Source organism: Protopterus annectens, chromosome 11.part0 (genome assembly GCF_019279795.1).
Source record: "Protopterus annectens isolate FY-2018-M chromosome 11.part0, PAN1.0, whole genome shotgun sequence".
NCBI lineage: Eukaryota > Metazoa > Chordata > Ceratodontiformes > Protopteridae > Protopterus > Protopterus annectens.
In genome coordinates, this window is record NC_056745.1 from 1,333,173,311 (window position 1) to 1,333,186,634 (window position 13,324).

At 40.2% G+C, this 13,324-nt stretch overlaps 1 protein-coding gene across 2 annotated transcripts in view; it reads right to left on the reverse strand.

The window, feature by feature from the left end:
• NCAPH2 (non-SMC condensin II complex subunit H2) overlaps positions 1-13,324 on the reverse strand; it is a 1,876,179-nt gene that overhangs the window by 1,537,377 nt on the left and 325,478 nt on the right. For both annotated transcript variants that reach the window (XM_044088651.1, XM_044088650.1), the window contains exons 4-5: positions 9,184-9,265; positions 6,421-6,483 (exon numbers count right to left, since the gene is read on the reverse strand). In XM_044088651.1, coding sequence (XP_043944586.1) covers positions 6,421-6,483; positions 9,184-9,265 — 145 coding nt within the window. The remainder of the gene's footprint in view (positions 1-6,420; positions 6,484-9,183; positions 9,266-13,324) is intronic.

Here is a 13,324-nt window from a genome sequence, read left to right on the forward strand (position 1 = left end):
TTGCCCCCTGCTCCAGTCAAGCCAGACAGGTATTACAGAGTCCCTGACTCACATAACTTTCTGTACAAAAACCCTTCTGCTGACCCAGAAACTATTTCCCAGGGTCCTAAAGGGATAAAGGCCTCCACAGCCAAAGATCCAGTTCCCTCGGACAGGGATTCCAGAGCATTAGACAGATGGGGGAAAAAAGTTTATACCTCTGCAACCTTAGCAGTGAGGGCTTTAAACTGCCAGTTTCACATGCTTAAATATCAACAATATTTACTGTTTCAGTTAAAGCACAAAATGAGTACAAGTGCAGAACAACCTGATTTTAAGGAAATGCAGGATTTATTGCATGCAGCTGAACAAGTGGGAAAGCATACTTTGCAATGTGGTTTTGATTCATTAGAAGCTTCTTGTAGAGCAGCAGTTACAGGATCTGTGATTCAAAGGCATGCTCGGTTAAAAGAACAAACCTTACCAGATCATGTCAAGGCTAAACTATTAGATGCGCCTTTACAGCAAGATATTTTATTTGGTGTTAAAGCTGAGGAGGTATTAAAGAAAATGGAGGATAAGGCAAAATCTATGCAAACAGTGAAAGATTTCTTACAGGTACAGCCTCCAAGATGTAGCAGAAATTGGCCTACTAAAAATTGGCCCTTTCCAGTGTCAGGTAAGCCACAAAGAGGCAGATACAGACGCCCAAGAAGCAGATCTCAGCCCCAAGGATCTTACAGGCCACAACAGTGGGACGCTTCAACACACAAAGGAGGTGAGGACAAGTCACAACCTTACAGGAAACAATCTCAATGACTTCCCCCTACCAATGCCAAACTCTACCCTGTTGGCAGCTCCCTTAGGGGGAAAACTAGCACTTTTTTCACAAAACTGGCAAACAATCACCCAGGACAAATGGGTGCTGAATATTGTGTCTCAAGGTTACAGGTTCCACTTTCACACTTTACACACTTTACCGATGTTAAAAAGAATGCCAGACCTGCCACAAAATCAATGGGCAGAGGCACAAAAGCAAATTACAGCCCTCATGGACATGACAGCTATTCAAAAAGTACCTCTGCAGGAACAAGGACAAGGTTTTTACTAAAGACTCTTCCTGGTACCCAGAAAGGACAAAGCCTGGAGACCCATTCTAGACCTTTCCACTCTAAATACTTACCTGGATGCTCTGAAGTTCAAAATGTTGACACTACAGCAGTTCCTTCCCATGTTGGGCAAGAAAGCTTGGCTTGTTACTTTGGACCTCAAAGAAGCATACCTGCATGTCCCTATCAGACAAAATTGCAGAAGATACCTCAGATTCATAGCCGGTTCAATGCACTACCAATTCTCTGCACTGCCCTTTGGCTTATCTACTGCGCCCAGGGTCTTTACAAAGTGCCTGGCACCAATAATTGCATTCTGCAGACAAAAAGGAATTCAAATATATCCATACTTGGACGACTGCCTGATCCAAGCAGAGAGCAAGGACATTCTTCTAAAGCATCTGGCGTTTGTAAAAAAGTTACTACGTTGCCTAGGGTACACAGTAAACGAAAAGAAATCAAAACTAGTGCCCTCACAAGAGATAATATTCCTGGGTGCCAGCTTAAATACAACAGGCACAGATAGCTTATCTCACGTCAGACAAACAAAGACAACTTACTCAGTATTTTCAATTGATGACAACAAAGTCCCAACTCCCTGCAAGAAAAATTCTGCAGGCCTTGGGATTCATGGCATCCTGCATACTTATAATTCCATATGCCAGACTGCATATGAGGAAATTACAATGGTACCTAAAAAGTGTTTGGACTCAACACTCACATAGCTTGGAAAAGGAAATACCACTAATTCCCTGCCTGCTACAGGAGTTTCGATGGTGGGCACAGGCATGTCACCTCATCAAGGGTCAGCCTTTCACTCTACCCACAGCCAGGCAGACTCTAACAACAGATTATGCCTGGGGAGCACACATGGCAGGAAAATGTACCAGAGACCAACTACATCTACACATCAATCAAAAAGAGATGTTGGCTGTACAAAATGCCCTAACAGCTTTCAAGGACCTTCTGCATCCAGGACAATTACTTTTAAAGACAGACAACACCACAGTAATGTGGTACATAAACAAGCAAGGGGGCACTCATTCTTACCCCCTATGCAGACACGCCATGACCTTGTGGAACACAGCCCTAACTTATCAAGTTCATCTGCAAGCACAATTCCTGCCAGGAAAGAAAAATACTCTGGCAGACGAACTAAGCAGAAACATTATGGATCCTCACGAGTGGAAATTAAATCCAGAAGTTTTCAATATGATAATGCAAGCATGGGGTTGCCCGGACATAGATCTCTTTGCCTCCCCACTGAACTGCCAACTACAAAAATTCTGCACAAGGACTTATCACACATAAGCATGGAAAGTGGATGCTCTTTTTTTCAGCTGGAAAAGCCTGCACGTTTATGCCTTCCCTCCTCTGCCTCTCCTTTCGAAGGTTCTCCTAAAAGCCAGACAAGAAAAACCACAGATGATACTGATTGCTCCAGACTGGCCACGTCAACATTGGTACCCAATCTTAAAGAACTTAGCTCAAGGCCCACCTTGGGTTTTACCTCAAATTCCACCACCTTCTGACTCAACAAAACAATCAGATCCTGCACAGTCAACTCAAAACCTTATCCCTGGCTGCATGGCAGATTCATTAGCCAAACAGGCAACACCTCTCTCCAAAGCTGTTATGGATGTCATTTTGGAGGCCAGGAAACCTAGCACCAGGAAATCTTATTCAGAAAAGTGGAAGAGATTCTGTGCCTGGAACCAGGCTCAAGGCCTTGACCCTCTTGTCCCTAACATTCCTCAGATACTACAATATTTAACTGAGATGCTGGACAAAGGACTATCCTTTTCATCCATTAAGATCCACGCTTCTGCCATCTCGGCTCATTACAACACAAATCCTCCTATTTTCTCTCATCCGTTGCTAAAGCAGTACCTCAGAGGGGCTAAAAACATAAGACCACCCCGGAGAGCACCAACACCTACTTTGGACCTCAACTTTGTCTTGGAAAAACTAACTTTACCTCCTTTTGAGCCAGCTAATACAGCAGAAATAAAATATATATCATGGAAAACTGCTCTGCTACTGGCAATAACCTCAGCACGAAGAGTCTCAGAACTACAGGCACTAATGGCAGTGGAGCCCTTCATCATTTTTCACCAAGACAGAGTTTCCTTAAGAACAAACCCTTCATTTATGCCTAAGGTGGTTATCCAGTGTGGCTCTTAACCAAACTATTCACTTGCCAACATTTTATCCAAATCCCCAAAATAAAGGGGAGAGAATTCTACATTCTTTGGACATACACAGACAATTACGCTTCTACTTGGACAAAACAAAGGCTTTCAGGAAAACTGAGCAACTGTTTGTATCCTATGCTGCAAGATCACAGGGAAAGGCTATTTCAAAGCAGACCATTTCAAAGTGGATAGGACACTGTATCAGGTTCTGCTACACACACCATGGGAAGCCTGTACCTTCTAACATTAGACCACATTCTACCAGGGCAACTGCAACTTCTACTGCCTATCTTAGAGGGGTACCTACCAAGGACATTTTGGAAGCTGCAACTTGGAGTTCAGTGCACACCTTTACCAAGCATTACCACTTGCCTCTTTACTCCAGATGCAGAGCAGGCTTTGCCACTGCAGTGCTGCAGGGCCTCATAGCCACACCAAATCCTCTCTAGACCCAGCCACCCAGACTCAGCTTTGGGATTCAACTCAAGTGTAATGACTGCAGCAGTGAAACACGATGAACATAGTACAGTTTTGTACCTACCATAAATGTAGATGTTCGATTGCCTTCACTGCTGCAGTCCAGGTTACCCTCTCTCCATCCCCTTTTTCTTGGCTAGGACTTATCTACACTTTTCTACCCTATACTACCTATGTGGTGTATTTGCTGGTAGCTTAACTTTATGGTTTTATTTTTCATGTATGCTTTTTTAGCATTATGTACTGCCTACCTATTTAGGGGCACCTGACATCTGGGGCAAGAAAAACTGAAGAAAATGGTGTCGGCTGCATCTTATATACCCCTGGCGCACTGACGTCAGGGAAGAAGCGACAGCAACAGACGCCGGACCAAGACTTTGGAACTCTGGCCGACTACGGGACCGCCTGACAGCAGGATAACCCAAGTGTAATGACTGCAGCAGTGAAGACACTCGAACATCTACATTTATGGTAGGTACAAAACTGTACTTTACTAGGTATGTGGTCAAAGAGGCCACTAAGGAGCCCCAGAGCACTGTCTGGTTAAATGACTTGCTCAGAGTCATACAGTAGGCAAAAAAAGGTTAAGGGAATCAAACTCTGGAGGACAGGAAACAATTTATTAAAAACTCATAGCCTTAAATCTCTGAGCTGACAGACTCCTACTAACCAAGGCAATCTATTCACATCCAGAGTGACTCATGAACTTTGCCAGTGGCTTAAGGTGAACCAGCCAAGGACAACTGCATACCACTTCAGACATGGACTTCAAAGCCTATGCTGCCAACGGCTACAGAGAAAGACAACAAAAAATGGGACCAGCTACTGCTATGTCTTTTCTTTATTGTACAGAAGTACTCAGAGCTTCAAATGAATTCACACCATTTGAACTACTGTACGGGAAACATCCATGAGGCTTGGTAGGTATAGCAAAAGCAGCACTGGATGAAGAAAACATACCCCACTAGAAAGTGTGATGGGGCATTTTTTTGAATCTGCAGGAAAACCTAAGAACTGTAATGCCAGTAAAAAGAAAATGTATAAAGAAAGCACAATAGAGAACATGTAACATACACGTTCATCTGTGAGAAGAGGCAGGAGAGAATGTACTTATATTGCTACCCACTGCTGAAAATAAGCGTCTTGTGAAAGAATCAACAGTTGACAGTATGCCTAGAATTAAGGCTTGTAATATGAAGCTGGTATCATTTTCAGTCTTACATACACTGTTATACAACAGAATCCATGAGTGTTGGGAAATTTAAAAATACTCAAGTTAAACGTCAAATGAATTAATTAGTTACGCATTTGCTTGAATACAAAAAAGACATACACCCAGAATTAAGTACTTAAAGTAGGCATTATGTCAATATGTCATATGGGTTTTTAAATGTGATTTAATAAAAGTTGCATTTTAACAACAGCACGTGGGCAGAGATACTACAGCACTGGTTGCTGAAAATTCCTGCTGGTCTAGCAATACTGAATTTATTTATAATGTGTAACTGGTGGTATTTTGCCTTTTACTTCATCTTGGAAAGTAAAACTGGGGAATATGTCGTTGGCTTTTCCCTCATCAAAATGGAGGAATGTAGAAACACTGAACCTTTTCAGACTTTTCAGCTAATTCATTAAACCTGAAGAGTAAATATAATTTTTGGATCCAAAGGTACAGGAAGAATGTGAAGAAGGTGTAACAGAGTAATTTTTTTTTCGAGAATGATATATGCCTGTATTTGCAAACACAAAAACTCTTGAGAGCAAACACATTTCTTCACCATTATATATAAGTTCTAGTAGGTGTATCCTCAATTCTAACAGCAAAACATGTCAGGAAGCATAAAAAAGGCTGTACACACTAAATATGGTCTAGCCTCCTGAAGTATATATTCCAATTACTTGTTCTGAAAACAAGAATGCATGACATATGCACATCACTCTAACGGGAACACACACACACACACACACTCTGCCAACTACAAAAATTAATGGAATTTTCAACCACAGCCACACCTTGGTTTGTGCAAAGAAATTATAATTATAAACTATTAAATAAGTAAAGTACAAGCCTGAAAATGTAAACAAATAAATAAAATGAAGCCACTATAAAACAGAAAATCATTCCTGTATTAAATAGAGACTTGTCACACTCAAACAGTAAAAATAAAGACAATATGGAGCAATTTTGATACCTAGAGGAGTCTCACACCACACACCTTGGTAAAAGAGCAAGAACAAGTCATGTGTACGTTTTTAAGAGGGAAGATGCCATTACTTGGTTATATTTTGGCCAGAAAAAGATGAGTAAAGTGGTTAAACCTAAATATCATGATTCACTGTTATGTGGGCCCTCAATGAAGATGATTTACTGCTTCACCAACTTCCTTAAAAAAGATCAAAGACCTCTACTATAACAGCATTGGGAGAAAGGAAAAAAAACAGAGTGACACAAAGACGTCTGTTTGGCCAAATCTTGTCAAGTTAATTTTCATCACCCTACCATGTTTCTCTACCAAACTCTTCAAGATTCACCTATGCCAGCCTAGCCCAAATAAACTACCTTGCACAAAAAATATCCAGAAGGAAAACATCAGTCTAAGATGGCAATGATGAAAAATAAATGAAGGGCTCAATTTGTTACATCAATGTACAGCACTTACATTGGGTTGCTCTTTTCTCATGTCCACATTGCCAGAAGTGTGAATGTCATCCAGAGATAAAAACTGCAAAATAAGATCAGATTATATACTTTAGATATGTGTTTCAAGAAAAAACATTTTCTAACCTTCTATGAAAATTTTGATTCAAATGACTAAAATAGATGTAGGTAAACACAAAAGTTCAAAAACAATGCCTAAAGTATAACTAACTACTTACTGTGATGAATCCAAAAAGCTAGCACACATCTTTCCACACACTACAAAAACATTCATTGGAGTAAAAGTTTTTTAACACAGCAAAACATGTAAATCCAGTCAGGATTTTACACTTTCAAACAGGATGTACGGAGACTGTCACCATCACAGTAGATACAGGAGTTGTAGAACTAAAAACAGCAAAAGAAACCTCTCAAACCGGTCTTAAAGCAGTGCCTCAAGAAGAAAACAGTTCAAAACCACGTTGGAGGTGTGACTACATTTTTGATAAATTATGACTTAGTTTTGTCATTCATTACCATCCTTGTTATTATTAAAGTAGGGCTGATCTAATAAGCCATGGAGTATGGCATGTATATTCAACACATTTAATACACCTTAATAGTAAGTATGTTTATAAAATTCCCCCCTTTCAATGCACAAGTGGTTTAATTAAGTTACACCCCTTGCTTTTTAAATTTCCTTAATATTCCTAAACATTACTGAAAGTACCTTCACTACTATTAGCATCTAACTGAATTTTAATAAAGAAAACGGTAAAGAATAATTATCTAGCTGTGACTCACTCAGTTGAAGAAAAAAAACCTCTTCGCCAAATCACTCAAAAGCAAAAAGGTAAATATGGTGCTCAGATGAAGAATAGAGCCCTTCTCCCTCTCTCTCTATATACAAGAAATGTGGTAGCTCCGTTTCTTGCACCTTCTCTACTTAATCAACTCAAAGGTCACTCCACCTTGGAGAACATAAGAAAAATAAGTCTGAGGGCTTCATGTCTTCTTAGGGAACAGAATGAGAGGCTTGCGGAAAGAGAGCAGAAAGGGATGAGCCTACACTACCACAGTAACCTTACTTAAATGTACATGACTGCTGAGAATAATCTAATTTTTTTTGTTCATAACAGGAGTCGCTGCTGCAATATGGTTCTTTATGCAAGGGAAGAGTACTACTCCAGCAGTTGCTTTATGAAGAGGAAATCGCAACATTTGTAGCAGCACAGCTGTGGCAAAGTCTGCCCTGCTTCCAAGTCTATGAATCACTTTCTAGTGTTTGGAAAAGGTGGCACGGTACTCTATGAGGTTGCTTATGTTCTGAGTGGATACTTTCTTACAGAAAGACGATATAATGACTGCTACCCTGGTACAGTAGGGCTATAACTCAACCCTCCATCTGCTTGGTCCAGAGGCAAGGATGCAGAAACAGAAGACAGACTAGTTTTGAAACAGAAAAAAAACATTTCTCTGTCACAGATGTTTGAAACGCACTGGAAAAGACACATAATTCACAAGCATGTGCCAGATTCCTGAAAAATCAGAAGCCTGTTGGATCTATTTCTACACCGGGTACCTGGAGTCATATTACAGTACTAAAAGGCAGTTAAAACTGAAGCCCCATCTGTCTGAGCTGGTTGTAGCTTAGTTGGATGCTGACTATTCTCCATCTGCACAATACAACTTTGGGCACTCCTAAAAATTACTCCACACAAGAAAACAAAAACAAACAAAAAAAAAAAACAATAATAGATTTGAGAAATTGTCAAAGCGCTAGCAGCCAAATTTGGGCTACTGTACCAACAAGAAAAGCTGTTCATCTTTCCTAAATACAACTTCTTGTGCTGGGTATGCTAATACCCTGCAAAAACATTACCTACAAAGAACTAAGGTCTGTTATGGACTAGCCTGATATCTTCCTGACTAAGACTGAGAAATCTGAGATTAGGATTAACAGAGTCCCTTTCTGCTGTGTCACAAGATTGCAAGGAAATATCAAGGGTTTCTTCCCTTGTGACATGTGCAAATGTGGAAAACGTAATAACAGAAATGCAAAACAATTCAAACAAGTCCACTGGCCAACAGCAAAACTGCACAATTCAAAGTTCTACAAGCAATCAGAGGCCAGGAAATGGCGGTGTTCTTCTGTTACTCTCACTAGAGTTTAAACCAAAGCAATTTTGACTCTGATCACAATAAATGCAAAAAATAAGTGTAGTAACTTTGCAAGAAATGCAAAAGTACTTATCCTAGGTGTTTCTACCATCAATGTGGATTGTCACTACTAGACTACTAACAAAAGCTTTTCCCTGATTTACCAGTTTCAAACAAAGAAAGGTAGATAGGGGTGTGTGTGTGGGTGCATGGGCATGCACAACAACATTAACCTAATAGATCAAGTGACAGTTTAAAGACCCTGTTCTCTGTACCCATTTCTGTTACTAAACAATAAAAGCTCAAACATGGTGATGATCCTAAGCTTACCTCATGTCATGCTACAGGAGTATACAACTATATTTCAAAACAGCCAAGTAAACATTAATACACACCACAGAGCACTAAGTGTCCACCTGTAACAAATGCTAAGAAACCCAACTTGGTAATATTCTGAACAGATCTAAAATCAATGCCACTCTGTGATCTGCACCTTTAGACAAAGCACAAACTCACCAGCTTGTTGACTCTATAAAAATAACAAAAATAAAAACAGAATACAGAGCACAAACTTGCCAGCTTATTGAATCTATAGAATCACAACCCACAATACTTAAAAATTCACCTCCTCCTGTTTGCCATCACTTGGAAAATGTGCATCTTTGTCAGCACCATCTGCTTCTATAGATGTTGGCTGCTGGTTTCGCCTGTAAGGAGAATAACAATAGCAATGAAATGTACTCCAATTACAAAGCAGTCCCCTATTCATCTATCTACTACACATTGCAAGAAAAAAACTCTTTAAGACTTCCATTCTCACAACCCAAACAATTTTTGCAGGTCCAGCCCGATTTTCACATAAAATGGTCGAGTGTTACAAGGTCAAAAAGGGAAAAGGTAATGCCATAATGTCACAGACTGATAAAGCTCAGACCACATCGCAAGAAACTGGAGTTTGAATAGTGACTCGTGCCTGTAACAGCTTGTTGGATAGGATGGCAGTGAGCAAGTCACTGCCTGCTCACCCATCTTCAGGGGTGAAAAGTGGTCCAGGCTCACCAAATAGATGACATCTACTGGGAGCAATAGGTGTCCACTCAGTAGAACCCAAGCCTGTGTCCCCTGCACTACCATGTGTAATGTGCACTGTGGGTTAACAGAAAAAACTTTGGAGGGATGCTACAGTGAAACTCAAGAGTTTGCGGGCAGGGCTCCACCGCAAAAAGAGGATAGGCCGCCCAGCAGCAGCAAGAAAGCTGGCCTGCTCTCTACAACCAGACTCTCACCATGAGCTGCTGAGCACACGGGGGGATTCCCAAGCAAGAATACATGGACCACAGGGTTATTGCCTGCCCAGGAATCTCTGGCTCCCAAACTGGGTGCAGGCAGAGGGGCAGTCAGGCTTGGTTCAGTAAGAATTAAAAAGGCAAAAGGTATATCAAAGTATACAGGAAACAGATGCACGACTGTGATGATATACAACTTTGAAAAACTGCCATGCAAAATACCTCCCATCCCTTATACAGAAAAAGCAATTTGTTCTTGGTTTTACATTAGCTAGAAATTCCAAACACCTACAAAATTCTAACTCCATTCCAGTGGTATAATTCGGGAAATGTAGTTTTAAGCGAGTAATGATCAATCAATATCAAATATAAAGGATTAAGGAGAGTTAAAAAAAAATATCAAAACAGGTAATAGTTTTAAAATTCAAAACAGATTTGTTAGCCTACTGACCATTGCCATTACAACTGGTTTATTACTATTATTTGATCACAAAATAAAATAAAACTTGACCAAATAGGCAAACTCAGCAATAATCAAAATCAGATCAATTGCAATTAACAATCTCACTAACATTTTTTTGCATCCATTCTCAACAATTTCAAATCTATAGGACAAATTCAACTTGTCTGTAGAGACAAGATGCTCACTCCAGCAGCTTAGCAGACAATGTGGAATTAAACAGTGACAAATGTATCACAGGTAGAATATGGCCAGCAGTATCTCACATTTTTCTTTTTTTTTGGGGGGAGGGGGGTCTGCGGGGTTCAAAATGAGTACACTAACATTAAAGTTAAAGGGAAAAAACTGCCACAATCTTTTGCAGGACATATGAGGAAGAGATGGGGAAGGAGACCAAAGGGTGAAGCGTTTGCCAACATACCTAACAAAGCCTGCATGACTAAAATGTATTTCATAAAAATACGTAATCATCCAGTTTCATTACATGCAATAACATTGCCTAACTGTTCTTTTATTAGACAACTGGCAAAGCTTTCTATAAATACATCCTTTCCAGCATCTTACAATGATATGTGAGCAAGTGACTGCTGGATGGTCAGTAAATGCTGACACTGTAGATACATGACCACTATCTGTAGCCTTTAATCAGAATGATTTTTACAGACAGTGTCTCCAAAGTTTTTGCTTCAGAGGTCACATAACATGCTTGGCAACACCATCATTTGATGAGTGCAGAGGAAAAACTGAAACACAAGTACAGTCCAAAAAAATGAATATCACAGTAGAAGACAAAATGAGTATCACCACATAACTCCATTACTGTTTCAATGCAGGCCAAAAACTGAATATTAGTGCAGGCTGTTTAACACGCAAGTGCAAACAGAGTAAACTGAAGATCAGAGTACAGAACTACACCACCGCATGATAATTCAAACACCGCTTAAAACAGCCTAAAAAATGTAATCAGAGGAAGAGGAAATACTGAAAGATAAGCACAGGCTGAAACAAAATGAACACCCCAGAAGGAAAAACTATTGAATCATACCACTACAAGATGATTCAGCTACTTTCATTATAGGCAGAAAACATGAATATCACTACAGGCAAAATACTATAAATAAATATGCCACAATTGCAGCGAAAGAAAATAAGAACTTATGCACTCACTATAACGTTCCATGTTTGTTGTCCATCTCGCCTTTATTCTTGCTGGTTGTGTTCGGAACAGAGCATCAGTTCTGGCTCGGCCTACTACAAAAGCTCGAGGGCTTTCACTGGCTCGAGGCTATCCCCTATCCCATGATGCAATGGGAAGATTACCCACATCTTGTTTGCATGCGTAAACCTATTTTTACCTTGTTTCTAACAACAAGTACATCAATATACCAGCAGAAAAATTAGATGAAGCAAGGAGGAACTCCAAATTCAGCATCTATAACATATGTAACAGATATATATATATATATATATATATATATATAAACATCCGCCCGATCCCCAGGAGCGAAGGAGGGTGGAAAGCAAGAATAAAGGCAAGATGGACAACAAACATGGAACGTTATGGTGAGTACATAACTTCTTAATGTTATGTTGTCCTATCTCACCTTAATTCTTGCTGGTTGGGACAGCATCCCTAGCACCTTCATCCCTGGGTGTCTACAGAGATAGACTCTTCAGAACAGTGGACCCAAAGGAAGACCTGTTCTGGGAGGCCATGTCTACTTTGTAATGAGTAATAAAGGTATGAGGTCTTGCCCATGTGGCAGCTGCACAAATGGAATCCATAGGAAGCTTGGCTTGAAAGGCGGAGGACGTTGCAACAGCCCTCATGGAGTGGCCTCTTATTTTTCCCAGTAATTGTCTGTTATTATTACTGTATGAAAAGGAAATACAATCTGTAAGCCATTTTGACAGAGTTACTTTGGAAACAGGCAATCCCTTTTTTGTGTCAGAAAAGGAAACAAAAATCTGATCTGATTTCCTGAAGTTTTTGTCCTGTTCAAATAAAAGCATAATTGTCTATGAACATCTAATTGATGTAAACTATACTCTGCCTTCTTGCTATAGGTGGAAAAAAACACTGGCAATTCAATAGATTGATTCAAACTGTTTTCCAAACAGATCTTTGGTAAAGAGGAGGGATTTGTTCTTAAGGATACTCTGTCTTTATGGAACACCATATAAGGAGGGCATACAGAGAGAGCTTGGAGTTCAGAGACCCATCTGGCGAAGGTAATGGCTACCAAGAAAAGGGTTTTCCATGATAAAAATTTTATATCACAAGATGATACAGGTTCAAGGGGTGGCAGGATCAAGGTAGTTAGAACAAAATTCAAGTCCCAAGAAATTGGAGGTTCTCTGATTGGGGGTCTTAGTAGAAAGGTACTTTTCAAAAAGGTTTGCATAGTTTGTGGAATATGATAGACATCCCCATCTCCCCTGTGTGAAAATTAGATATGGCTGCAAGTTGTACCTTGATGGAAGCAGCTGCTGAACCTTCTTCAGAGATGCTGGAGAGAAAATCTAGAATTGCTGTGATAGGAGCTGTAAAGGGATCTATATTGTGTTTAGCCGCCCAATATGAATTTTTTTTCCATTTACTGGAATACAGTTTCCTGGTAAATGGTTTGTGTGAGGAAATCAAGATATGTTTGACAACAGGGGAAAAATCATAACACCTGGCTATGTGTGGAACTGGAGCAGCCAAGCTGTCAATTTTAAACTCTGGATTGATGGATGGAATGCTCCCGACGTGTGGGTCAGAAGGTCTGGAACTGGCCCCAAACTAAACGGTTCCTCCAGAATATGGGCATGGAGAAAGGGGAACCAAATTTGACGAGGCCAGTATGGTGCAATGACTATCATGGCACTTCTCATCGTGTTGGCTTTCTGAAGTAATTTGGGTATCAAAGGGAAGGGTGCGAAGGCATAAAGAAGTCCAAGAGGCCAATCGTGTATAAGTGCATCCCTCAGTGACTTCCCTGGAGGGGGAATGAGAGCAAAGTAGCTGCTGCATTTGG